The sequence below is a fragment of the Stegostoma tigrinum genome, chromosome 29 (assembly GCF_030684315.1).
Source record: "Stegostoma tigrinum isolate sSteTig4 chromosome 29, sSteTig4.hap1, whole genome shotgun sequence".
Taxonomy (NCBI): domain Eukaryota; kingdom Metazoa; phylum Chordata; class Chondrichthyes; order Orectolobiformes; family Stegostomatidae; genus Stegostoma; species Stegostoma tigrinum.
Window position 1 is genome coordinate 33987933 of NC_081382.1, and position 27961 is coordinate 34015893.

At 41.1% G+C, this 27961-nt stretch overlaps 1 protein-coding gene across 7 annotated transcripts in view; it reads left to right on the plus strand.

The window, feature by feature from the left end:
* Positions 1-23960, plus strand: part of LOC125465599 (kynurenine--oxoglutarate transaminase 1-like) — a 48296-nt gene extending 24336 nt beyond the window's left edge. For 2 of the 7 annotated variants that reach the window (XM_048559303.2, XM_048559305.2), the window contains exons 6-12: positions 890-1010; positions 2713-2789; positions 10630-10719; positions 12064-12250; positions 12741-12817; positions 13784-13870; positions 22261-23959. In XM_048559303.2, coding sequence (XP_048415260.1) covers positions 890-1010; positions 2713-2789; positions 10630-10719; positions 12064-12250; positions 12741-12817; positions 13784-13870; positions 22261-22332 — 711 coding nt within the window. In that variant the 3' untranslated portion in view covers positions 22333-23959. Of the gene's footprint in view, positions 1-889; positions 1011-2712; positions 2790-8005; positions 8157-10629; positions 10720-12063; positions 12251-12740; positions 12818-13783; positions 13871-22260 lie in introns of those variants that run through there. The other 5 variants (XM_048559299.2, XM_048559301.2, XM_048559304.2 and 2 more) reach the window with 4 other exon arrangements.
* Positions 23961-27961: the final 4001 nt, after the last annotated feature.

The window sequence follows — 27961 nt, forward strand, 5'->3', positions numbered from 1 at the left end:
AGGTAAGTGCCTTTGCAACTCTGCTTGCAGACCAAGAGGACCATGTGAGTTCCTGCCTGCCTACCACGCTTATCTGTTTCTTTTGGCTGCATTAGATCACCTGCCCCTCCCAGAAAATAATTTCTCTATCAAAATTCCTATCCATTTTACAAAGCCATCTGCAGGAAATGTTGAGACACTCGATCTGAAACAATCCTTTCGGCAGGTTGAATATTTGCAATCTATCGACAATTCTTACAAAACTGGTTAAAGGTAGACAATAGACAATAGGTGCTGGAGTAGACCATTCGGCCCTTCAAGCCAGGACCACCATTCATTATGATCATGGCTGATCATCCACAATCAGTATTCTGTTCCTGCCTTTACTACTGCCTACAGTGGTGAACTAAGTATTTTACGAAACAAAGTCTTTAAATTGGACATAACACAAAGCATTTCAACAAGAATTAATGGGAAGTCCTTTGGGATGACCTTGAAGTATGATGAGATTTAGTACAAATGTAAATTATTTTTAATAGTCAGTGACATGGTGTACTTATTTTGTTTGTCTTTGTCACAAAATACAATACTCAAAAACAAATCCCAGATGAAAATGAAGGTTGCAGATTGTGTTTGATAAGACATCTATTGTTTGTGGATGGCTGAACCGTCCTGTCTACTTTAGCCCAGAGAGTGGAAACAAATATTCTGGCTTGTGACTGACATTCCTCTCTAATGAGCAGACAGGAATGGAGTCATTTCTGTGACCTGACTGGAAAAGGAAGCGACAAGGAAGATGAAAGAAGAATTGATCTAGCCGGATATGGCACAAAGAAAGAAGGAAGTTTAGATTGATTTCCATTAACTTCAAAGTTATTACTTAACAATTTCTCTTTGTTTTACCTCTTAGGTTTTCAACCGTGAAGAGTTGCAGATGATCACAGATCTGTGTCTGAAACACAATGTGTTGTGCATTAGTGACGAGGTGTATGAATGGCTGGTATATGATGCAAACAGGCATGTGCGGATTGGTAAGAAAGCGTCATCTATGTGTTCTTAGTCAAATACATGAACATGAATAATTCTAGAATGGCAGAACTTGATTTTAGCAACCAGTTAAGGCAGAGAATTAAAATAACAGGTGGCCTGAAGATGAGGGCTACACTTGGGAATTGATCAGAGCTGTTCTTAAAACAGTAACCTAATTTGCATTTAATATTCTCAACGTAGGGTAAATCAAATTGTGGACTGAATAAGTAGACTATATTTTTAAGAAGTCCATCAACTTGTGTTTCACGTGCAAGATGTATTTGGGGTCTCGGGTGGTGAGGAGACACAAGGTGAAAAGGCAAGTGTTGCATTTCTCTGACTTGCATGGAAAGATACTGTGAAATGCCCTAGTTGAAGTAACTGAGACATGGATCAGGATTTTACAGAGGGAATGGCCCCTTTGGAAAATGATATCGGGGGAGAGGGACAAGATGTGTTTGGCAGCATCATACTGGAGATGACGGAAGTGTAAGAGTATGATCTGTCGAATTCAGTGGTGTGGTGGGGTTAGGCGAGGAGGAATTTCTTTTCTACGATTGTACTGAATCTGTGGAATTCCTTGCTGCTGAGTTCTGTAAAAGTTAGGTCATTAATTAGTTCAAGGCTGAGATAGAAAGTATTCTAATTGGCAAGGGAATTAAGGGTTATTGGGGCGGGACGGCAGGAAAATGGAGTAAGGATACACAGATCAGCAATGATCTCGTTGAATGGCAGAGCAGACATTATTTGACTGCTGCTATGTCTTATGGATGGAAGGTGAGGGCAAGGGGAATTCAATTAGAGTTCAGAGAGGGAGGGCAAGAGATGAGAGCAAAAGTGCAACATATAAGATCGACCCAGTGAAGGGTCCTATCACCCACATCCACAGGGATTATCTGGGGTGGGAGTCCTTTCTTCAGAAGAAATGAAGACTTATTAGAAACACAGCAAAGGAAAATGCATCTTCAGAACAGATGCGAAAGGAACAGGGAAGCTTAGAGGTTGGACTTGAGAACTTAGAAAAAACAGGGTATTAGGAAAAGCAGTCTAAAAAGCTGTAATGTTTCTGAGCTTGTACTGAGTATTGGTGCATTACCTATCCCCAGAAATTGAGTCAGAGAATTGAAGGAAGGGAAGAGATAAAGATGGACCTGAAGGTTAGAAACAAGTGGCAATTGAATGCAAGGTTAATGAAAATTTCCATTTACGGCAAGAGAAGGAAATTCATCATTAACATATCACAAAATGAAGTGATGGAGAGGGTCTGAGTAGGTCCAAGACACACAATATTTCACATGTCTGACAATAAGGAATGCATTGCCAGAACTAATGTATATACCCTTAGTGACACCTTTTATTTGAAGCAATTGTGGACTGATGAGAAATAATTTAGATAGTAAATATTTAGCTAACTTATATTGTAGTTTAATCAATTATTACTCTTACAGATGAATAGTAACATATATATTTGCTGGGCTTGTACTTTTTGAGGTTTAACTTTTTCAGCATGGAGCCTTAATCAGCAACCACGATATGGGAAATGAGAACCATGCAGTTATAGCTGTAGCTTTCGACATACCCTTCTAATCATGCTCCACACCAGTGTGTGGGGATTTTCAAAATTTACTCCTGTAGTATTTCTCTTCTCCCCATTTCTCAGACATCCCCAGTAATGATTTACTGTTCATGTGTTCCTATTCCTAGCTGGCCTGCCAGGGATGTGGGAGCGAACAATCACTGTTGGAAGTGCAGGAAAAACCTTTAGTGCTACAGGGTGGAAGGTGAGTGGAGAAAGTTGTCAGAAAATTTTACTAACTTTGACTCGCATCCATTATAGTAAACTTCAATTGTGTTGGACATAATAGTGGGCTGTCTGCTGACAACAGATAAAACCTTGAATCCCTGCATATGCAGTAGTAAATTCTAGAAGGAAAATAGGGTATAGCTGTATAAATAACTAGTATGATTTGGGATTTATGACCACTTGAAAACTCTTCCCATGCTTTTGATTACAATGGCTGAACTGATTTAACCCTTATCTGTTGAACTGGAGCTGCAGCAAGATTTGGGACCAGCTGCAGTGTGATGGAATGATGAAGTTGATTCTCAGACCTAATATACTGAGTCATGTTATTTCAATGCACTACACTGCGCTGCACTTTAGCAATGATCATTGGAAACTACAGATGTGAGTTGACGCAAAGTTAATCTCAATGCCTGACACATTGACGGTTGTTGTGATGTTACACCCAGATACTCAATAACTAGTTTTAACAAAGAAAAGAACAAAGAAAATTACAACACAGGAACAGGCACTTCGGCCCTCCAAGCCTGCATTGACTTGCTGCCTGTTACAACTAAAACCCTGTATCCTTCTGAGGACCGTATCCCTCTATTCCCATTCTATTCATGTATTTGTCAAGATGCCCTTTAAAAGCCACTATTGTATCTGCTTCCACTACCTCTCTTGGCAGCGGGTTCCAGGCACTGACCACACTCTGAGTAAAAATCCTGCCTCATACTTTTAAAACTTGCCCCTCACACCTTAAACCTATGGCCCCTAGTAACTGACTCTTCCACCCTGGGAAAAAACTTCTGACTGTCCACTCTGTCCATGCCCTTCATAATCTTGTAGACCTCTATCAGGCCGCCCCTAAATCACGGACATTCCAGTGAGAACAACCCAAGTTTCTCCAACCTCTCCTCATAGCTAATGCCCTCGGTGCCAGGCAATATCCTGGTAAATCTTTTCTGTATCCTCTCCAAAGCCACCACATCCTTCTGGTCGTGTGGTGACCATAATTGAACATAATATTCCAATTGCAGCCTAATTAAGGAGATCACAATGTGGTCTCCTCTACATTGGGGAAACGAAGCGTAGACTAGGTGACTGCTTCATAGAACATCTATGTTCTTCTCACAAAAAAAGACCCTGAACTACCCATTGCCTGCCACTTTAGTGCTCCACTCTGTTCCCTGACCAATATATCTGTCTCTGGCTTGCTGCAGTGTTCTAGCGAAGCTCAACGCAAGCTAGAAGAACAACAACTTATTCTCTGCTTGGGGACCCTGCAGCCCTCCAGACTCAAGATAGAGTTCAATAATTTTAAGGCCTAAACTCCCCCAACTCCCAGCCCCTTACCCCACACACAGGCCTTGTTACCACATAGCCTGCCATTACACACTACCTGTTGTTCGTCACCAATAGTCCCCATTACAACTAATCACCCTCCCAGCCTGATCGTTTTCAACTCTTTTATCTGTCCAACTGCTCTTTTCTCTCAGAGATAATGGGAACTGCAGATGCTGGAGAATTCCAAGACAATAAAATGTGAGGCTGGATGAACACAGCAGGCCAAGCAGCATCTCAGGAGCACAAAAGCTGACATTTCGGGCCTAGACCCTTCATCAGAGAGGGGGATGGGGAGAGGGAACTGGAATAAATAGGGAGAGGGGGGGAGGCGGACCGAAGATGGAGAGAAAAGAAGATAGGTGGAGAGAGTATCTTTTCTCTCCATCTTCGGTCCGCCTCCCCCTCTCTCCCTATTTATTCCAGTTCCCTCTCCCCATCCCCCTCTCTGATGAAGGGTCTAGGCCCGAAATGTCAGCTTTTGTGCTCCTGAGATGCTGCTTGGCCTGCTGTGTTTTTCCAGCCTCACATTTTATTATCTTGCTCTTTTCTCTCTTTTGGCTCTATTCTATCATTTACTCCCTCCCCCATCCTCCTCCCCTGTTTTCTGCATATAAACTGATGTTTTCCCAGCCACCATCAGTTCTGAGAAAGGGTCACTGGACCTGCAATGTTAACGCTGTTTATTTCTTCACAGATGCTGCCAGACCTGCTGAACTTTTCCAGCAACCTTGATTTTGTTCCCGATTTACAGCAACCACAGTTCTTTTGTTCTTAATTTGGTATTTAACTCACTGCCACGTCTCTTTCAGGCATACCCACCTTGAAGAAGTTCTGCCCCTCTCTCCGATGGGATTTCCGTTTCAATCTTTCTTCTTGCCCACTGACGTTAATTTCACTGTCACTCCTCGTGTTTGACCAAGTATCTGCTAAAACTCGTTTCTACAGTCATATCACATTCCTCAGTGACTGCCTCTGGCTCAGACTCACCCCACATGGATTCCAACTTAGTTTCAACCCTGGTGCTTTGAATTCTCCGAGGATCACAGATACCTCCATAATGTTCAACATTCCACCGACAGCTGCTCTCGCTGCATCCTGAGATCTATACTCAGTGCCATGCAGCACCACATGCGCACTCTTGACCTTTCTCTCCAACAGCATCGCAACGCACTGGCTCAGGGTTGCACCACTCTGCAGTTCAACTTCACACTCCAGCTCATTCGTCATGCTAACAAGAAACTTTTTCTTTTGCTTTCAGGCAACAAGGCCCACAAGATGCAACAATTCAAAGATACCCACAGCCATTTGGAACCTTCCTCTCTTCCCCTTCCCTTTGACTCCATCCCCACCCCAAGCCTTCCACCTCCTGAAAGGCATTCACCATCCCTCCCAACCTTCCGCTCTCTGCTGAATGTTCTGTACTCAGCAAAGGCCTCAGCTTTATTTCTTTGCGACCCACCTGAATGAATTTTGGGCATGACATGAAGCCGAACTCTTGTTCCGCCATCTTTGCCTTCATGCTCATTTCTTTGTACAAGAGTCCTCTCCCCGTCCCACAAACCTCTTCGCCCAGTTCCAACACTCTCCCTCCACCTGGACCCCACTCTCCGGCCTTCGACCTGCATTCGATCTGTTCATTGAGAACTGTCAAGGTGATTTAGTCACCTCAATTTCTCTGCCCCCTCACCAAATCCAACCTGTCTCCCTCCAAACCGTCTGCACTCCATGCACGCAGATCTAACCCTGACTTGTTATCAAGCCTGCCGATAAGGGTGGTGCTGTTGGAGTCTGGCGTACTGACCTCTACCTTGCAGAGGCTGAGATCCAACTCTCAGATATCTCCTCCTACCTTCCCCTGGACTGTGATTCCACCATGACACATCAAGCCATTGTATCTGTTACAGTAACTGATCTCATTTCATCCGGTGATCTCCCTGCCTCTGCTTCCAAGCAAGTCCTCCAGCCCCGCACAGCTCGCTTCTACCTCCTCCCACAAATCCACAAACAGGACTGTCCGGGCAGACCCGTTGTTTCAGCCTGTTCCTGCCCCACAGAACTCATCTCTTCCTACCTTGACTCAGTCTTCTCTCCCTGGTCCAGTCCCTACCCATGTACATCCGTGATTCCTCTGACGGCTTTCACCAGTTTCAAAACTTTCAGTTTTCCGGTTCCAGCTGCCTCCTCCCTACCATGGATGTGAAATCCCTTTACATGTCCATTCCCCATCAGGAGGGCCTTAGGGCTCTCCAGTTCTTCCTGGAGCAAAGCCCTGAACCATCCCCACTCACTACCACTCTCTTCCACTTGGCCACGTTCTTCCTCACCCTCAACAACTTCTCTTTTAACTCCTTTCATTTTCTTCAGGAAAGAGGGGTGGCCATGGATACCCACATGGGGCCTAGTTATGCCTGTCTCTTTGTGAGTTATGTGGAACATTCGTTGTTCCAATCTTATTCCAGCCCCACCCACAACTGTTTTGCCGATACATTGATGATATCATCAGAGCTGCTTTCCTCTCTCATCCAGAATTGAAAAACTTCATCAATTTCGCCTCCAATTTCCACCCTGCCCTCACATTCACCTCGTCTATCTCTGACATCTCCCTTCCCTTCCTCAACATTTCTGTTTCCATTTTTCAGGATAGACTGGCCACTAATATCCACTAAAACCCACTGACTCCCACAGCTACCTGGACGATACATCCTCACACTCCACTTGCTGTAAAGACTCCATCCCATTCTCTCAGTTCATCTGTCTCCATTGTATATGTTCAGATGAGGCCAGCTTCAACAAGGGAGCATCCGAAATGGCCACTTCCTTCCTCAACTGAGGATTCCCCAGCTGTGTGGCCGACGGGGCCCTGAACTGGGTCCAACTCTTCTCCAGCACTTAAGCCCTCATGCCTTCTCTTTCCTCCCACAACAGCGATAGGATTACCCTTGTCCTTACCTATCATCCCACCAACATTCACATTCAGAAGATCGTCAGGTGCCATTTCCACCACCTCCTGCAAGATACCACCACCAGACACATATTCCCCTCCCCTCCCTTGGCTGCCTTCCACAGGGACCATTCCCTCAGGGATACCCTGGTCCACACTTCCTTCACCCCCAACACCAAACCCCGTCAGCCCTACAGCACCTTCCCCTGTAACCGGCAAAGGTGCAACACCTGTCCTTTTACCTCCTCCCTCCCCAGTATCCAAGGGCCCAACCACACCTTCCAGGTAAAGCAATGCTTCACCTGCACTTCCCAGAATCTAGTCTACTGCATTCACTGCTCACAATGTGGTTTCCTCTACACTGGGGAAACGAAGCGTAGACGAGTTGACCACTTCGCAGAACATCTACATTCTGCTCGCAAAAAAGACCCTGAACTACTCGTTGCCTGCCACTTTAATGCCCCACCCTGCTCCCTGACCAACATGTCAGTCTCTGGCTTGCTGCAGTGTTCTAGCGCAGCTCAACACAAGCTAGAAGAACAACACCTCATTTTCCGCTTGGGGACCCTGCAGCCCTACGGACTCAATGTCGAGTTCAATAATATCAGGGCCTAAACTATTCCATGTCCCAGCCCCCTACCCCACACACCAGGCCTTGTTACCACATAGCCTGTCATTACACACTACCTGTTATTAGTCCCTAATAGACCCCACAACAACTATTCACCCTCCCAGCCTGATTATTATCAACTCTTTGTCTGTCTAACTGCTGTTCTCTCTCTTTAGGCTGTAACCTATCATTTACTCCCTGCCATATCTCCCTCCCCTTTTTTCTGCAAATAAACTGACATTTTCCCAGCCACCATCAGTTCTGAGGAAGGGTCACTGGAGCCAAAACATTAACTCTGTTTTTTCCTTCACAGATGCTGCCAGACCTGCTGAGCTTTATCAGCAACTGTGTTTTCGTTCCTGATTTACAGCATTCGGAGTTCTTTCATTTTTTTTCTAATTAAGGTTCTATAAAGCTGCAATATTACCTCCCAATTTTGAAACTCACTGCACCAGCCGATGAAGGCAAGTATGCCATATGCCTTGTTGCCGACAATCTCCAACTGTGTTGCCACTTTCAGTGGCCTGTGGACCTGTACACCCAGATCCCCCTACCCATCAGCACTCTTTAAGGTTCTGCCGTTTACTGTATATTTTCTATCTGGATTAGACCTTCCAAAATACACCACCTCACATCTTTCCGGATTAAACTCCGTCTGCCATCTCTCTGCCCAAGTCACCAACCACTCTGTATTCAGCTATATCCTTTGACGGTTCTCATCACTCTCCCAATTCCACCAACCTTTGTGCCATCGGAAAACTTACTAATCAGACTAGTGAAATTTTCCTCCAAATCATTTATACATATTACAGATAGCAAAGGTTCCAACACTGATCCCAGAGGAACACCACTACTCACAGCCCTCCATTCAGAAATGCACCCTTCCACTGCTATCCTCTGTTGTTTATGGCCGAACCAGTATTTTTTATCAATCTTGCAAGCTCACCTCTGACCCTGTGTGACTTTACCTTCTGTGTAGCCTGCCGTACCTTGTCAAAGGCCTTACTGAAGTCTATGTCGACAACATTCCCTGCCCTACCCTCATCGATCGTCTTTGTCACTTCCTCAAAAAAACTCAACCAAGTTAGTGAGATAGACCTCCCCTTCACAAAACCATGTTGCCTCTCGCTAATATGCCCACTTATTTCCAAGTGGGAGTAAAGCCTGTCTTGAAGAATCCTCTCCCATGATTTCCCTACCACTGACGTAAGGCTCACCAGTCTGTAATTAGCTGGATTATCCTTGCCACTTTTCTTAAACAAAGGAACAACATTGGCTATTCTCCAATCTTCTTGGACCTCCCTTATAGCCAGTGAGGATACAAAGATTTCCGTCAAGGCCCCAGCAATTTCCTCCCTTGCCTGTCTCAGTATTCTGGGGTATACCACATCAGGCCCTGGAGACTTGTCTACCTTAATGTTTTTCAAGACCCCCTAATGTCTCCTGCCTTTTGATCTCAATATCAACACACCCTTCCCCACACTCATCATCCACCAAGTTCTTCTCTCTGGTGAATACTGACACAAACTACTTATTTAATACTTCAGCCATTTCCTCTAGCTTCACACAAAAATTCCCTTTCCTGTCCTTGAGTGGGCCAACCTTCTCACCTGGCTACCCTCTTTCTCTTTATATATGTAGAAAAAGCCTTGGGATATTCCTTAATCCTGTTGGCCAATGACTTTTCATGACCCTTTTTAGCCCTCTTGACTCCTTGCTTAAGTTTCTTTTGACTTTCCTTGTATTCCACCCTTGCTTCATGTGTTCCCATCCTCCTTGATAAATGCTTTCTTTTTATTTTTAATTAGGCTCACAATATCTCTCATTATCCAAGGTTCCCTAAATTTGCCACACTTATCCTTCAACCTTACAGGAACGTGCCGGTCCTTAGTTCCCAGAAACTTACACTTGAAAGCCTCTCACATACCAGATGTGACCCTCAAACATCTGCCTGCAATCCATATCCTCCAGTTCCTGCTTAAAATTGTTATAATTTGCCTTCCCCCAATTTAGCACTTCCACCTGACAAATATACTTATCTTTACCCATCAGTACCTTAAAGCTTACTGAATTGTGATCACTGTTCCCGAGCTGCCCCCCTATTGAGATGTTGACCACCTGGCCAGACTCATTCCCTAATACTAGGTCCATATGGCCCCTTTCCTATTGCATACTGTTTCAAGAAACCCTACTGGATATTCCAGACAAACTCTGCCCTATGTGCACCCCAAGCACTAAGTGAGTCCCAATCAATATATGGGAACTTAAAATCATCCGCCACAATAACCTGTTATTTTTTCATCTTACCAAAATCTGCCTACATATCTGTTCTTCTGTCTCCTGCTGGCTGTTGGCAGGTCTACAGTAAACCCCAAACATTGTGATTGCACCCTTCCTGTTCCTGAGCTCTACTCCTATTACCTTGCTGTAGGAGCCATCTGAGATGTCCTCCCGCAATACAGCTGTGATATTCTCCTTAACGGGTAGTGCACCTCCCCCATCCCTTTTACATACCCCTCTATCCTGCCTGAAAGATCTGTACCCTGGAACGTTAAGCTGCCAATCCTGTCCCTCCCTTAACTAAGTCTCTGTAATAGCAACAGTGCAGTTTTCTGAGTGCATTATAGCTGAAACCAGAGTTTAAGCTATCAATAAAAAAAGAGTGGCTCAAGACATCTCACCAGATCAGACTGCATCTGTGGAGAGGGAAACAGAATTGACATTTCAAATCATGTATGACCTTCTTCAGAACAGCACTTAAGCTTGTAATTTTGTGTTAATTTGTAGTTGCACGCTTTAGGAGTTAAATGCGCTGATTATAATAGAAAAAATTCCCTGCAAGAATCAGTTTGCACTTCGTTATAAGTATAAAATTCAAAGTTCTAACTATTTTCTGGTACAAGATTTTGTGATTTTCAATCTAACTGCTTATTGTAGGTTGGCTGGGCAATTGGACCTAAGGACATCATCAGGCATTTGCAGACTGTCCATCAGAACTCAAACTATCATTGTGCCACTGCAGCACAGGTGAGAAGTACCAAAGAGACTGGTTTTCACAGCAAAGCTGTACAATGGGAAATAAATTTGGTTTTATACCCAGTGAGATGAAGAGCAGTGTGTGGAGCTCACCTACTATTTTCCTCTTAGTGTACAAAGTTTCTCATTGAAAAAGCTCCATCCTGTCCAATTATTATAGCATTAATGATTCTTTACCATAGTTTTTCTGGCTTTTTGTGATTTCTCAGACCCACAGCTGAATTCAAATAGAATATGTATTCCCAATGCCAAAGATAGCAATTGGTGTGTACATATACAGATGACCCTCATTATATCAGTCAGCAAATTACAGGAACCTGTTGTGCCAGTAAGCCTTTACACATGCATGGGAAATGCTGAAAAAGGTCATGACAGTGATGATTGCTAAGAAGGCAGCAACAGCACAGAAATCTGACACTCAAAAGAAAGGTGGACAAACTGCAGGCAGACACCAAGTTAACCAGCAAAGACCAAGAAAGCAGCAGAGTGCGGTGGGTCAATCAAATAAATATAAAGTGTACAACATATTAAAATCTGAACCCAAAGGGTCAGAGCGCCCACAGCATCCCTGTCCCTTGGCCATTAACACTTGGTGAATCTTGCTGTCTCTGCCTGCAAGTGTGAGATGCGGGTGGGGTGTGTTGTGGCCTTACAACTTCAGTCTTAAAACAGGAGATTCCCTGAAACAGCACAAAGGTGATTATCAGCTGTTGGAACTATATGTGCATGAGAATGATATTGAGCGTGTTTCCGCTCATGGAATACACTGTGTTTGGACTGGAATAATGTTGACCATTTGTTGTAGCAAGACCATGTTTAAAAGCTCCAGGCCATGTGAATATGTGGGCAGAGCAGCTGCCATTCATCATTTGGCAGTGACGCCGTATGTCTATGTGTGCCTGCACTAATTCTGCCACCTGGCAATAATGTTGATGATAAACATAGCCAAATTCAAAGCCATTCTTCCTTCAGAACAAATCGAAGCAAATTTTTGACTTAACAATGAGCCACACTAGTCATTTATCAGTAACTGTCTAAAATACTGTGGATTTGCCAGGCAGAGACATAAAGTTACTGCTTCACCCATGGATTAGTTTCTATCATAACTGATAGAAGGATCATCTTGGACCCAACCTTTGGACCAAAGACATTCTAGTTACTTCCTGTTATCATCCCACCTTTGCCTCTTTGTTCCTCTGCCACCCTCCGTGGAAATTTAGCATTTTGTAGATTTGCAGCACTGAAGTATATGATACAGTACAAAAATGGCTTTTGAATCTGAATCGTCATTGAAGTAAATTACCTATTTAAATAACAAAGGTTTTCTCTACTCAGCAAGCTGTAGCAGAAGGATTTGTAAAAGAATTTGCACGCTTAGGAGCACCAGACAGTTATTTTACCAACTTGCGTCAGGAACTGCAATTGAAACGTGACCAGCTTGCTGCCTGCCTCTCTTCTGTGGGGCTAAAGCCAATTGTGCCAGAGGGTGGTTACTTCTTGATTGTGGACATCTCAGCAGTCAGTGAGTAATCAGATTGGTTATCACAAGTGAAGTACAACTAACTGTATATAAGCGCTCTAATAGGAAATTGAGATTTTCTAGGCCCGTTAAAGTCTAGCCAATGTGTAGTATGGAATCAGGGTAATGTGGTTCTGGAGACCATGTATCATACAGTCTTCGAAGTAGAGAGAAGAAACAAAGATGCCTGGTTTCCTATTTAATTTTGTTGGTTCCATTTAACTTTGAATGAAATTTCTTGTTATTTTAAGATATAATTATCCCCAAACCATGAACTGTGCTTGGCCCATTGCAATCATGAACTTACCTGGCTGTTAAGATGCACATGGTGCTGGTTGGGAATTAGGTGTTTTTCTTTCTCTCTCTTCTTTATCAGATAGGAAATGTCTGGCCTTCACTGATGTGTATTTGAGCTGTAAACTATAATATGATTGGACTGGATTATTCTGTGTGAAATAGCTGACTTTCTTGTTTTGTACCTTTCCTCAATCAGAGATTGATCTGCCAGTCTCCACCGACACTGAGCAGCCATATGATTATAGATTTGTGAAGTGGCTCATAACTAATAAGGTGGGTAAGTGTGAAATGATGGGGCTAACTCATGTAAAGTTGAATATAACTGACCAAAATTTGTAGTTGTTCACTGATTCTGAACGTGGACAACCAGTTGGGAGAATCTTTATCAAATGCATGAAGCAACTTTGTATTTGTGGCTCGAAGTTCTGTATGTCTGGGAAATTTTCAAACATTTGTGGATCATCCAGGTTAACCTTTATTTCATGCGCTAATAACCAGGTATGTTGGCCACTGGTCATAATGGATATTGGAATAATTCATATTTTCATGATGGCAATCTAGAAAGAGATGTCTCAAGATATCTTTCAAGTACATAAATTATTAAAATGTCATGAACAGTGTAAAAATAATTGAAAAGGTTGGTGGAGAACTAGATTGCAGGAGGGTGAAAGTTATGCTGCAGCTATACAAAACCCTCATTTAGACTACACCTAGAATGCTGTGAGCAGTTCTGGGCATCACATTTAATGAAAGGTGAACTTGTCTTCAAGGGAGCGTGGTGTCAATTTACCAGAATGATAACTGGACTCCCCAAAGATAAATTACAAGCGTAGATAACATAGTTGAAATAGAAAAGTGCTGAAGAAATACAGCAGATCTGGCAGCATCGATAGAACAAGAAACAGAGTTGACCCATCTTCAGAACAGAAGTAGGTGGGAAAATTATGTTTTTTTAATATTTTTGATAAATAAGGAGAAGGAACAAAGAACAAATGGAACATACAGTGAGGGTGCTCGGAAATACGATCACCCAGCCTTCCAGTTGTTTGCAATTTCAATTAACCATCTTTCAGACATGCTAACAGTACTGACCTAGGCCTGCTGCAGTGCTCCAGCAAAGCCCATGATTGGCTAGAGGCAGTGTACTTCCTTTCCCACCTGGAGGGATTGTGAATGGAATCCCACTAAATTAATTGGCACAAAAAACTTCTAACTCTTTGCTGTTACTTCTGTTCACAGGGCTTGGTCACAATTCCAGTTTCTGCTTTCTACTCTTCTGAGCACAAAAAGGGCTTTGAAAACTTCATACGCTTTTGCTTTGCTAAGGTGAGCTATGATTTGAACATCTTTTGAAGTTTTTAAGCAAATCGAGACACACCTGTAATGTAGAGATTATTCAACTCTTATTTGTTTAAAAGGGAATGTAAGTCTTGCAAGCTGTAATAATAATGAGGCCCATAACTTGGTTCAGTGTACTGTCAGAACTCTACCCGACTTTAAATTTTCTCTGTGCTACATTGTCATCTTCTGTTCCCTACATCATTCAGGTTCTGAGCAGTATGCAGGCCTGTGCCACATAATACTGACTATTTTCCATTTTCCTGTAATCTGTTCAGGAAGCATTCACACTTCAGATAGATACAACTCCAGTGGCCCAAGCTATTCCTCAGCTATGGTTCAATGGTAGCCGATTCCTCTTTTGGTCAGAAGATCTCAGTGCTGTGGGAGTGTTTGAGGTGCTTGTTATATGAGGGTCTGAATGAGTGAGTGCAATAAGCATCACTCACTGCAATGATGTCATAAGGCATGATGGGGAATAAGATAGGAATTTGTGGGAGACATACCTCAAGCCAGGTCCTCCCAGCTGTACTTGTGGTAATGTAATGCCTATTATAACCTGTAAATATTTGCAGTGATGCAATAAACTACACCTTATTTACTCTACAAGACTCTTCCCATTAGAACAGAAAATAATTACTCTTGTGTATTAGAACATGAAAACACCTAAAAACCCCACATGCTGAGACAATATAGATAGCAGTACACAATTTGGTGAATCATCACGTGATGAAGATTGAATTCAGCAACACCGGTCCAACTGACAACCCCAAATACTTCAAGTGAGAAGATATTGCTGATTTGTTAGGAAAGCAAACCTGAACAAAAACCGCATGAAATTATCCCACACTGAAGAATACTTCAAGAAATCACTGAACGCATTTCAAACCCAGTAAGGAATGTTCTGGAACAGAAGAAGTCTGCAGTTCCAAAGCTAATGTATAAGCTGCATCACAAGGTGGTGGTCTGTGGAAGTGTTTCCAGGTCCAAGATTAGCCAGTGACTGAACAGGCAGTCAATTGCATGAGTTAAAACTAAAAGTTCTGATACAAAAGGGAAACTTTAAATGGCATAGTAATTCAGGCTGAGAGGATGATAAATTTAAAAACTAGTTGATAGCTCAGATCAGATGTTACTGCCATAGAGGATGCCAAGAGGGACAACTAGAAAGAAAAATAAAATGGAACTAAAAGAACAGAGAGCAGTTTGGACAATCTGGGAGCAAAAAGCAAGAGAAATTGTGAACCCAGTTTGTTAGAGCATATAAGCATTGGACAGTTTAAAGAAGTAAACAGAGTGCATTGTACTTAAAGTTATACTACAAGAAAATCTCAAGTCATTAACATAGGGTCACTAAATTCTTGAAAATCTATATATATTCAGGAATAGTCACTCATTCCTGATTTGAAAGGCATGTACTGCCCTGAATACCATTCAAAAGCTGGAGGCGAGTTAAACATCAAAAGATGAAAGGACAGACGGTAGAAGATTTCACTAGACTTTGTAAGCTAATGGTGGAATCTAAAAAAACTGAATCTCCTGAAATTAATTACACTGGAATAAGAAATTTATTTTATATCATTTATGAGATGGAAAGTCGTTACTGTAATAGATCATAGTATCCCTAAAGTGTGGAATCAAGCCCTTTGGCCCAACAAATCCACACTGACCCTCAGAGCATCCCACCCTGACCCATCCCCTATAACCCAACTAACCTACACATCCCTGAACACTATGGGCAATTTAGCATGGCCAACCCACCTAACCTGCACATCTTTGGAGTGTGGGAGGAAACCGGAGCACCCGGAGGATACCCACGCAGATATGGAGAGAATGTGCAGACTTCACACAGACAATTGGTCTGGCCGAGGGTAAAGTAGTTTGGTAGAAATTTTTTCCACTCGTATCAAAAGCGAAAAGTGTACAGATTCTAGGTGCCAACACATTTCAAGAAGAAAGACTAAAAAGAGGCATCAACAAACAGTTGAGGCAACTGAATTGTGTCAGATTGTAACACTTCAGGGTGAACTGCTAATTGTGATGTCACCATATTGGATGCTGAAGTTACTAGGGAGGGACAAGTTCAAGTAGAATTTCTGACCTCCCTGCTTCCCAAAGAAGAATCCTCAATAACCAATATCACATTAAATAAGCAGGAACATTCAAGAAATACAGTTGAGGAATTGAAAGAAATTGCTGGAGAAAATTAACAGATCTGACCAGTGAATGAAGAAAAATCAGAATTAATGTTTCAAGTCCAGTAAACCACCTTCAGAAAGAATCAGTTTTGAAAGAGGTCACCGGACTCAAAATATGAGTTCTATTTTCTCTTCACTGATGCTGCCAGCTCTGCTGAGTTTCTCCAGCAATTTCTGTTTTTGTTTGTTTTAGATCTCCAACACCTGCAGTTTTGTGTTTTATTTGAGAAATTGAACAATTTGATTTCACCCATAATTCAGTCACTGAGGCAAACTAATCAAGTTTACGTGAAAAATATAACTATTTAAGCTCACATCTACTGGTGAGAATAAATATCTTTAGGTGAATTGAAAACAAAAATCCACTAACATAATTTGAAGGTATGATGCCTGCAGCTCCATGGAAGATATCATTAAGAAGAGAAAATAATACAAATTGCCTGCTCTGGAACAGACCACATCCTCCAATAAAGAGATGCAAGGGATTCAAGGACCTGCAGTTCAGAAGAGAACTTGGAGTACCAGAAATACATTCCCAGGGAACTAAAAACTACTATTCTTCTAAGTCTGAAGAGAACATTCCAAGAGAATAGTGATACCACCAAGATTGTCTGACTAAAGGTATAAAGTCAAATATTTGGGCAGAGATAAGGTAATTATATGGTAAATATAATTATACAGACAAATGTTTTGCAGTATTGTTTACTTAAAAAACTTATGGAGTGATATTGTATATAATTGTGAAGGAATTGATAATTAGCAATATCAGCAGCAACCTGCTCACTGATGTGCAGTTTGGGTTCTGCCAGGCCCACTCAGCTCCTTGGTTCAAACATGGGCAAAAATGCTGAACTGCATTTGATATCAAGACTGCTTTTGACCAAGTGTAGCATCAAGGAGATCTAGCAAAACTGGAGTCAGTAGGAATCAGAGGAAAATCTTTCCACTGCTTAGGAACATAGGAACAGGAGGAGGCCATGCAGCCCCTCAAGCCTCTTCCATCAGTCAATGAGATCATGGCCGATCTGTGGCCTAACTTGATGTATCTGCCTTTGGCCCATATGTCTTCACACCTTTGCTCAATGAAACTTTATCCATCTAAAATTTAAACTTAACAACTGATTCAGCATTCACTATTGTTTGTGGAATAGAGTTCAAATATCAACCACCCTTTGTATGTAGAACTGTTCCTAACATCTCTCCTGAATGATCTGGCCCTAATTCTCAGACTATGCTTCCTAGATTTAGAATTTCCAAACAGTGGAAATAAGTTATCTTTATCCATCCTATCTTTTCCTGGCAAAGTCATAGAATATTGAACACCCTTTGTCCTTCTAAAGTTTAGAGAAAACAAGTCTAATTTGTACAATATCCCCTCATAACCTACCCCTTGAAGTCCAGGTATCATTCTTGTAAACCTACTCTGTATTTCCTCCAATGCCAACATATCCTTCCTCAGGTGTGGTGCCCAAATCTACTTACAGACCTCCAAGCAGGATCTCACCAGGTTTTGTATAACTGAAGCATAGCTTCTGCATTCCCGTATTCCAGTCCTCTAGGTATAATGGCCAGCATTCTGTTAGCTTTCTTGATTTTTTTTTTTACCTGTTTGTGACATTTTAAAGATCTATTTATCTGAACTCTCAAGTCCCTTTGGATCTCCACTGTATTTGAATTCATACCATCTATTAACTCCCCAGTCCATCCTTTGTAGGTCCAAAATAGATAACCTTGCACATGCTTATATTGAACTCCCATTTGCCACAGTTTTGTCCCTTCTCTTTTGTCTATCACTGCCCATTTGTAATTTTAAGCTATCATCTACACGGTCTGCAATGCCGCCTAATTTTGTCAACAGCAAATTTGGATGTATGACTTTCTATGCCATCATCCAACTTGTTAATTAATAGTGAGTAATTGAGGACTTAACATTGATCCTTATGGGACACCTCTGGTCATGTTCTGCCAATTTGAGTACCTCTCCATTATCCTTACGTTCTGTTGTCTGCCACTCAACTAATTTCCCAGCCTTGTCAGTAATTTGCCCTCAGTTACATGGGCTTCAACCTTAGTTAGCAGTCTCTTGTGAGGGACTTTATCAGATGCCTTCTGGAAGTCCATATAAACAATATCCATTGGCATGTGCACAAAAATGGCTCTGAGCTTCCTATTGTCTGCCATTTTAACACACCTAGCCAACGTGTCTGTCTCAGGCTTGCTACAGTGAAGTTCAGTGCAAGCTGAAAGAACATCTCATTTTCTGCTTGGGGACCCTGCAGGTTTCTGGACTCAATGTCGTGTTCAATACTTTTAGAGCCTGAGCACCTTCTCCCATGTCCTGATGTACCAGGCATTGTCATTATACAGGCTGCTACCACAACCAACCTATTGTCAGCTACTACTAGTTCCCATTAGCAGCTGTTGATTCTCCCAGGCTGACCTTTACCTATTCCTTTGTCTGCCCAACTGTTGATTCGCCTCTGTGTCTCTCTCTCTCTTTGGACTCCATCTACACCTACCATTTTCTCCTCTCCTTCCATCTATCCCATGTTCAGTATGAATACCAAAATTTTCCCAGCTACAGTCAGTTCTGAACAGGGGTCACTGGACCCAAAACATTAACTTTCTTTCTCTTCAAGGATGCTGCTATGTTTGTTGAGTTTTTCTAGCAATTTCTGTTCTTGTTTCTGATTTCCAGCATCTGCAATTCTTTGATAACAAGGTGTAGAGCTGGATGAACACAGCAGGCCATGCAGCATCAGAGGAGCAGGAAGGCTGATGTTTTGGGCCTAGACCCAAATTCAGAAGAATGGTCAAGGCCTGAAATGTCAGATTTCCCGCTCCCCGATGCTGCATGGCTTACTGTGTTCATCCAGCTCTACACCTTGTTATCTCAGATTTTCCAGCATCTGCAGTTCCTACAATCTCTGCAATCCTTTGTTTGTTTTTCCATAGACATTGCCCTGTCCAGTACCTTAAATCACCTCCTACCTGGCATGAATCTATGGTTGCTTTTCCTGATTAACATAAAATTTTCAAGGTATTCAGTTACCCCAAACTTATTTCTAGACTCTCAACAATTTCCCCACCACAGATTTAGGCTAACTGGTCTGTAATGCTCTGATTGGAATTGTACCTGGTCTAAAAGAAGATGGTTATGATTCTTGAGATCAGTTTTCTCAGCTCCAGGACATCTTTACAGGAATTCCTAGGCACAACTATCTTCAGCTATTTCATCAATGACCTCCCTTCCATCACAGGGTCAGAAATGAGGATGTTTGCTGATCATTACACAATGTTCAGCACCATTCATGATTCCTCAGATAGTGAAGCCGGCCTTGTGCAAATGCAGCAAACCCTGGCCAATATCCAACCTTGGGCTGAAAAGTGGCAAATAATACTCACACCATACAAATGTCTGGCAGTGACCATCTCTAATAAGAGACAAATCTAACCATTGCCCTTTGACATTTAATGGGACATTACCATAACTGAATCCATCACTATCAACAATCTGGGGGTTAAATTATTTTATTTAACCCTTTAAAGCTCAGTATAGGTTTGTCTAGGCTGTTTCTCTAACTTCTGATACCTTTGCCTGTGTGCTTCTGGCACCAACTCTTACGTACTTCAAGTGTCCCCTTTCACTCATCAGAATCCCTAGAATTTATTTCCTCTGACAGGAATGCATAAATCTCTCATTCTTTACCAGTGAATTTACTTTGGAGGGGCAGGATCCAATCTACTTTTGCTCATTTGTGTTGATACCTTCTCAAATGACATGAAAAATCACTCCAGATTCTTCTCTTCAAATTTTGGCAAAGCCTGCACAATCTCTAACATCTCCTGGCTGAACTTGGATTATGTCTAGAACTGTCATCTTCCATGTTTTCCCAAATCTCTGGTTTTACTTGTCAAAGCTGCAGTGGATTGAATTTAAATTCTTGTTCTATCTCTTTCTCTCCTTCTTTCCTCCCTTTTTTGCTCTTGTCTCTCCCTTTCTCTCTTTCTTCCCTTTGGAATTCCAGTTTTCTAAGTTCGGACTCTCTTTGGAATTCCCTTCCTTTTTCTGCACTTTGGAATTCCTTTTTCAATTTTCTCATTTCTGCTTGCTTGAACTGAAACTCAGTGTTCAGTGATATTTTTGACGTACTGCCTATACCACCTGGCCTCTCTATTTCCACTAAACTCAGTGTTTCATTAATAAATCTCTAATGTTTAGATTAGATTCCCTACAGTGTGGAAACAGGCCCTTCGGCCCAACAAGTCCATACCGCCCCTTGCAGCATCCCACCCTATGACCCACACACCCTGAACACTATGGGCAATTTAGAATGGCCAATCCACCTAACCTTCACATCTTTGGACTGCGGGGGGAAACCGGAGCACCCGGAGGAAATCCATGCAGACACAGGGAGAATGTGCAAACTCCACACAGACAGTCGCCTGAGGCAGGAATCAAACCCAGGTCACTGGCACTGTGAGGCTGCAATGCTAACCACTGAGCCACCATGCCGTTTACCTTCTTAACATGCTTCAACAAATTTATTTCTAATCTGCTGGCTAACTCTGATAGTTTAGCTTTAGTTGTACTCTGCAAATGTGCCAGGGAAACTTCTAACATGCTTAAAAACTCGAACAATTTCCAGTGCCATCTTAAGTCTGAGTACAAACCTGGTGTCTGATTCCCTACTGTAACTTTACCAGAGATAAAAGTAAGTAACAAGATAACCTAATTAATGTGTTTATTTTAAAACTGAATTTTTTTTCAGCTCCCATCACACAAAACTCAGGCAAATACAGTTAAGGGATAGATAAAGGAAAATTATAAAACTTGCCAGATTACTTTAATAGTTTTCGAAATAAGTAGTTTTATGAGCATTGTTGTGGATTCCTTGGTTGCCTTTCTGAAACATTGTTCAGAGTCACTTTTTCAGTTGAGTCGGGTAAAGATAGTAATATTTGTAACTCAACTTTTTACTCTTTGGCCTTTCAGAAACTGGTTTGGGAGATTAGGCAGGGAATTTTCAAATATTCATGCTGTGTCACCAAAAAGCGCAGTTCAATACCAGCCGTGGTTCTGCCCTGATGATTGACCATCTTTTCCTAAGACCTCAATTATCATTCAACATTTGCCATCTGCATGAATATAGGGTCTCTTCCAGAATTATCTGAACCAATGTTCAAGTAATGAGTTTATTAATGGCCTACTTCTGCTACCTGTTTAAATACAGTGCTCTTCCTGGTGTTGCTGTATCTGTAAGGACACTTTTAATCAAGAGTAAGCCTGCAATTAACCTCTAAGCTTAGCCTCATCAATAAACAAAAACTTATTTGGTCTGTTCTTTTCCTTTTACCATTTGCTGTATCACTAAGTTCCTTGGCTCATGATTCCTAGTTCACAGCTCCAATCCAGCTAACAAAATAAGAATAAAAACAATGAAATACCAGTGAGGATTCTAACACATGAGACGTTGAACAGAAGATTAAGCTGCTTCCTAAGTTAGACACAACTCATTCCATGGTACTAATTGAACAAAAGCAGATGAGCTCTAGTGTCCCAGCCAGCTTATATTCCTCAATATACTTTTAAAATAATTGTCATTTTTCAATACTGTTTGTGAAGCTTTGCTGTGAGTAAATTGACTGTATTTCAGAACTCCTTTTTCAGTTATGAAGTGCTGGGATGTTTTGTAATTATAAAAGCTGCGTATAATTGCAACCTTGCTTTATTGCAAATTTGGTTTCTTACCAAGTTGTGTTGTTCAATTATTTTTGTGTGACTTTTTCTCCTGCTTATGAATACTCTAATTAGAAAATGGTTTCCTAGCTATACCCAATGGCAGGACACTGCTAAATCAACATGGAGGATGTCTTTTCCCTTATGCATACTTTGTTTCTGATTCAATTTTGGAAGATCAGCTCTTACCCTGTGTTAACTTGTTGCCCAGAGTTGCAATGCTGCTTATCACACTGAATTTGAAAGCACCCCTACATTTGCTTTGTATCTGCTAAACCTGTGTTAAATATAAACTTATTTCTCTTAGGACATTTAGAGGAGTGAAAATCTTTAACTACTTGGATTACATTTGAACCCAGGTGTAGAAGCATGTGTGAGAAGGTTTAAGTGAATGTAATGCATAAAATCTGTAAACCATTTTCCTCTTTTATATTCTCTAGGAGGACTCAACTTTAAGCAAGGCAGAACAGATTCTTCAAGAGTGGAAAAGTACATTGCTGACCCATTTTTAGTTGTATTTCTCTTACTTAAAAAAAGATACGATTTTCAAATCTATGCACAAATGCATCATCATAGTCTAATTTGATCAGAAAATGACCGTAGATGCTGCTGAGGATGGTTTTTTTTTGCCATGCTTTGAGGCCTGGATGAAACATGAAATGGACAGAAGCTCTTAAACTTCCAGTTAAGGGATCTCCAATGCCAGCCCCATGCCTAACTTGAGCAATATTGACAGACTGGAGTGCCTTTGCCAGGGAATGTTGCAGAAACTGGTGAAATCTGAAACCAAGTCGGTGGCTGCAAATATTAAAGCAGTGTGAGTTTTGATCTTAGTGTAATTATTAGTGTATTAGTACTGAAATGTTCAATTTTTCAGGTGTATATTTCAATACAGTGCATCATTTAATTATTTTTCATCAACTGTTCAGTCATGTTATGCACTCCAGGACAGATTGTATTTGAACCTGGACTGTCATGTCCAGAGATAAAAATCCTATCACTGCATCACAAGACCCCTTCAAATGAATTTTTATCGATCCGTTGGACATGTTCTTATGACCCAGAGGTAGGCATACCACTGTGTTTACTTGGTGCCTCACCTGTGGAATGATTTAAAATGGTTGGTTAAATAATTGATTACATATAGCTGTTACTTGCTGTGCATTTTTTTTAAACAGCAGTTTGATTATGTAGGTTAAGACTGAGCTAACTTAGTTTCCACATTTGTAAGTGAGCAGAATGCTATGTGTGTGCAACTTGCAGATTGATGATGATTGCACTGAGTTCTGCAGGAAACTCATTACTGCATAGGAAATTGTTTTTATTTTCACTGTTCTACATGATTAGCTTAAATTCAGCTGTGTGTTAATGTGAGGACATAAATTTGAATTAAAAATGTTAACTATGTTTTAACAATGCATGTATTTTAAAAATGTTTTTGATGTTTTAACGTATCTGCTTAGTTTTGTTTTGTATAGACATGTCAGCTTAATATGCTATACGAGCTGCTGCTCACATTGAATGTTGCCACTATCATCTTCTGTATAAATATAGGAAAATGACTTCCTGGTCTATTTAAAAGAGTCTCCTGTAATTAACAAGGTATCGTTTATTTCAGTTTAGTACTTAGTCACAAAGATGTTGAGGAAGACCAGATGTTTGGTCTCACGCTGTCAATATTGAAAGCTGATCTGCCAGCAACTCTATAATATGCGAATCGCACTGTTCTGTTTTAACCGTTTCAGATCTAATACAGTGTTCATACACCTGTCTGCATTGTTCATGAATTTATCAGCAGGTCAAATACCCACATCATATGTTAACCCTGTGAGACATCTCAGCTGAGGCTGAAGCAGTGCCAAGATGGTTCTGTCTCTTAAGTAGGAGACTGTCACTGATGTTTAGGCACACAGTGCAGTTGCCGCTTATGTTTTGCAGAATACCACATACAGAAATAAGCATTGTAATAAGACACGATAATGAGCATGAATTTCATTGCAGTGTGTTTCCCTAGTCTTGTCATCACTAATTTCAAATCTGTTATTTTTCACTAAAGTTTTGGCGGCAACGCTTATAAGTAATTTCTACGTTGCAATCGCGGGATATTCTTCCTGTACGTAATTTTAAAACAAAATCATTGACTTCATTTATGAGAATAGTTCATGAAATACTTTTTAACACCTGGAAAATGGGGCAACCCATCCACCCATCCAGCAGTCTCCTAGGAAACAGTGACTGAAGGGTTTGATTATTTAGTTTCCTAAATGTTTTAATATATATTCTTGTTCTTTTCTATGTTCATTTTGAATTGAAGGATCTCCATGTTAGGAAATTGAAAATACTTAAACTTTTGTCACCAATCTCATCAGACTCCTAAGTTTTAACACAGAGAGGTAAATTCCAATTACTTTGCTGTATTGTATTAGTTTGACATTCTCTATGCTTGTTATTCTTATGGTCTCTTATAATTATCAATTTAGTAATACCTAGTAGCTAATGTTGAGATTTTATGCCATTTAGATGCCACAATTTTTTCCCACATAGCATTATATCCAACAAACAAAAAAATTTTCAGGACAGAACCCAAGTTCTAGAGGGGAAATTGTACAGTTCCCTGGCCACCTTTGCTATTTTAAATAAAAAGGAATCCAAGATAATTCAACCTATCTTGCCGAACACAATTGTTCAGAGCGTGCCCCATTTAGACTTGTTGCCATCTTTCTCTGCTAGAGAGGACATGCTGACATAGTAATGTTTTAATGCTCAGGATACTTTATAGGTTTATTGTCAGCTCCTTCCACATAAAAATGTTGATTGTGACAAAGGGGTGAATTGTGATGCATACCAGACTGCACTCATAGAATAAGTTGAAAGTGTCATCCAATCAGTTTCACTGCCCCTTTTTCCACAGAGCCTAGGACAAATGATTGCAGGATATTGGTGGTTGATCCTGATTTCATGCTCCTAAAGATGGAGATAAACAAAATCATCCCCAGTTGATGCCACTAGTATTTTGGTTTCATCTTTTTGGACAATTATTATTTCACCTAAACAGATTGACATTTTGACTTGAGAAAGTGAAAATCTGGACTGCTGGAAAAAAATGAATCCTGGAATAACACATCAAAAGAAACACAAGAATTAGAGGCTGGAGTAGTTTAGATGACCCTTAAGGCTGCTCCCTCAATTAACAACATTGAGACTGATCTTTGGCTTCAAGTCTACTTTCCACCAAAGTCATACATTACTTCATTCCCATGCAATGTGCCTTGGAGATCAGGGTATTCCCATACATTTGCTGCCCTTGTTCTTTAAGGTGGGTGTGGTTTGTGTTTGTGAGTTCATGTTGAAGAATTGATGAGCCGCCACACTACATCTTGTAGCCAGTGTGCTTGGCAAAGTGGTAAGTGTGTATTTGGGGGAGGATGTGATTGGGTGAATGGTTTAGTTCCAAATGTAAGGCACTCAGCAGTGTCTCCTAAGCCCCCCTTCTACTGGACTGATTAAACAAAAACTTTAGCTTCTGTTGTTGAAGCTCCGAGCTGTAGCACAGAATTCAATTTTCCAAGAATAGTTTCAAAACTTGTCTTGTAGAATTTCAGTAATTATTTTTGTAAAAGTAACTGATTTGGATTTTACTTGAGATGAAAAACAGTGCCTTGTCATTTGGCTAGTGTTTGTCAAATGTTGTTGAAGAAACTACAAAACCTGCTTAAACTGCACAAAATCTCTGCAGTTAAGTGTCATCACAAGGTTCAAGCTCAGGCAGCCTGAAGTCTTCACAAAAGATTTTTAATTTTAAAATGCAGTAAAAGCAATTCAGTGGATAAATGTAGCATGTCATTGTGAAATGCTGATGCTGATTGAACCAAAGAGTATTTTCAGCACTTCCTGTTTTTGCTTAAGATTGTTAACAGTTTTGGTTTTGTGCATTATGTAAGGAAAGAAAGAGATTGGATTTAAAAAAGGACCTTTTAACATCTTAGGTCATCTGTCAGTACACTAAGAACAATTATGCACTTTAGAAATGAAATCGAGGCTGCAATGTAGGAGAGAACTGAGTTAATTTTCAATCTATGATTATAGGTAGTAATGTTGGTGGACTCAGGAAATGATAAGGGAGAAAAATATGTCAAGAAGTAGTAATCCTGTCCTCAACAACAACAAAAACAGCAGCTAAGACTTCTACTTGCATCAATCTGTAGAGAATCAATCTAATTTTCTTGCTACTATTCTCCGTGAAGCAGGAAATTTAAAATTTATTGAAAATTTTAAAAAGTGTTGAATATATATTAATTTTTGTTGGATATAAAACAAAAAAAATTTGACCGTATCAAACAAATTTTGAACATCATTTCATTTGTTGATGTTTTATCAATAATAGCTTCTAAGGTAAAATCTTATGCTATGAATTTTTAATATAAAGTACTGCTAGATACTTTGCAAAACAACTTCTTTTATCCTTGATTGTGAATGTTGTGTTGATGAGCATTTATTGCCTGTCCCCCACTTTCCATTGAGAGGATGATGTTGTGCTGCCTTCTTGAACTGCTGCAGTCCAAGTCCTCCATGTGGACCCATAATGCTGTATCAGTGACCCATAATGCTGTTAGGGAGGGAGTTCTAGGATTTTGACCCAACATCTCTGGAGGAATGGTGCAATATCTCCAAGTCAGGATGATGAGTGGCTTGGAGGTTAATTTTCAGGCAGTGGTGTTTCCTGTATCTGCTACGCTGATCTTTCTAGATGATAGTGGTCATGGGTTTCGAAGCAGCTGTATAAGGATCTTGGGTGAATTTCTGCAGCATGCCTTGAAGAGAGTACACGGTGCTGCTACAGACCACCAGTGATAGAGTGACTGAATGTTTATGGGTGTGATGCCGATTAAATGGGCTGCTTGTTCTGGATTGTGTCAAACTTCTTGAGTATTGTTGGAGCTCCACACTTCCAGCCAAGTGGGAAGTATTCCACCATACTCCTGACTGGTGCCTTGGTGGACTTCGTTTGGGAGTTAGGAGGTGAGCTACTCGGTGCAGTGTTCCGATCCTCTGATGTGCTCTTGTAACCACTGTTTATATGGTTGGTCCAGTTCAGGTTCTAGTTATTTGTAAACTCCAAAGTGTTAATAGTTGTGCATTCAGTGATGGTTACACATTGTATGTCAAGGAGTGGTAGTTAGAATTGTGTCTTACTGGAGATGGTCAATGCCTGGTGTTTGTGTGACCTGAATATTACTTGCCACTTTTCAGTCCAAGTCTGGATATCGTCCAGATCTTGCTCCATTTGGACATTGACTGCTTCAGTATCTGAAGACTTGAGTGGTACTGCACATTGCACAATCATTGGTGAACATGCCCACTTCTGACCTTTATGATAGAGGGAAGACCATTGATGAAACAGCTGAAGATATTTGGGCCTAGGACACTACCTTGAACCCCTGCAGAGATGTCCTGGAGTTCAAGTGAGTGACCTCCAACAACCACAACCATCTTCCTTTGTATCAGGTATGTGGAATTCATTGCCTGGGAGTGCAGTGGAGGCTGGGACGTTGGATGCCTTCAAGGCAGAGATCGACAAATTCTTGATCTCAGAAGGAATCAAGGGCTACGGGGAGAGTGCAGGAAAGTGGAGTTGAAATGCCCATCAGCCATGATTTAAATGGTGGTGTGGACTTGATGGGCTGAATGGCCTTACTTCCACTCCTATGTCTTATGGTCTTATGGACTTCAAGCAGGGGAGTGTGTTCTACTGATTCCCATTGAATCCAGTTTTGCATGGGCTCCTTGGTGCTACACTGTATCAAATCCAGCCACGATATTAAGGGCTATCACACTTACCTTTCTTCGTCATTTTTGTGAATTCAGTGCAAATGTATTCCTAACTTATTTTTGTGACACTCCTTTTCGTATCAGATATTCATTTATTTACATTCTTTCCAATGTTGCTAGAGTCTCAACTTAGATTTTGAGTTTGTTTTTTTGAAAGAATAAAATCAGATTTTGTGGATTCAACTAGAAGTTACAAAATAAAATACTGAATGAAAATAGCTCAGTGATTGGCTCAAATAAAAATAGAAAATGCTGGAGAAACCCTGCAGGCCTGGCTGGACCTGTGGAAAGAGGAACGCAGTTAATGTTTAA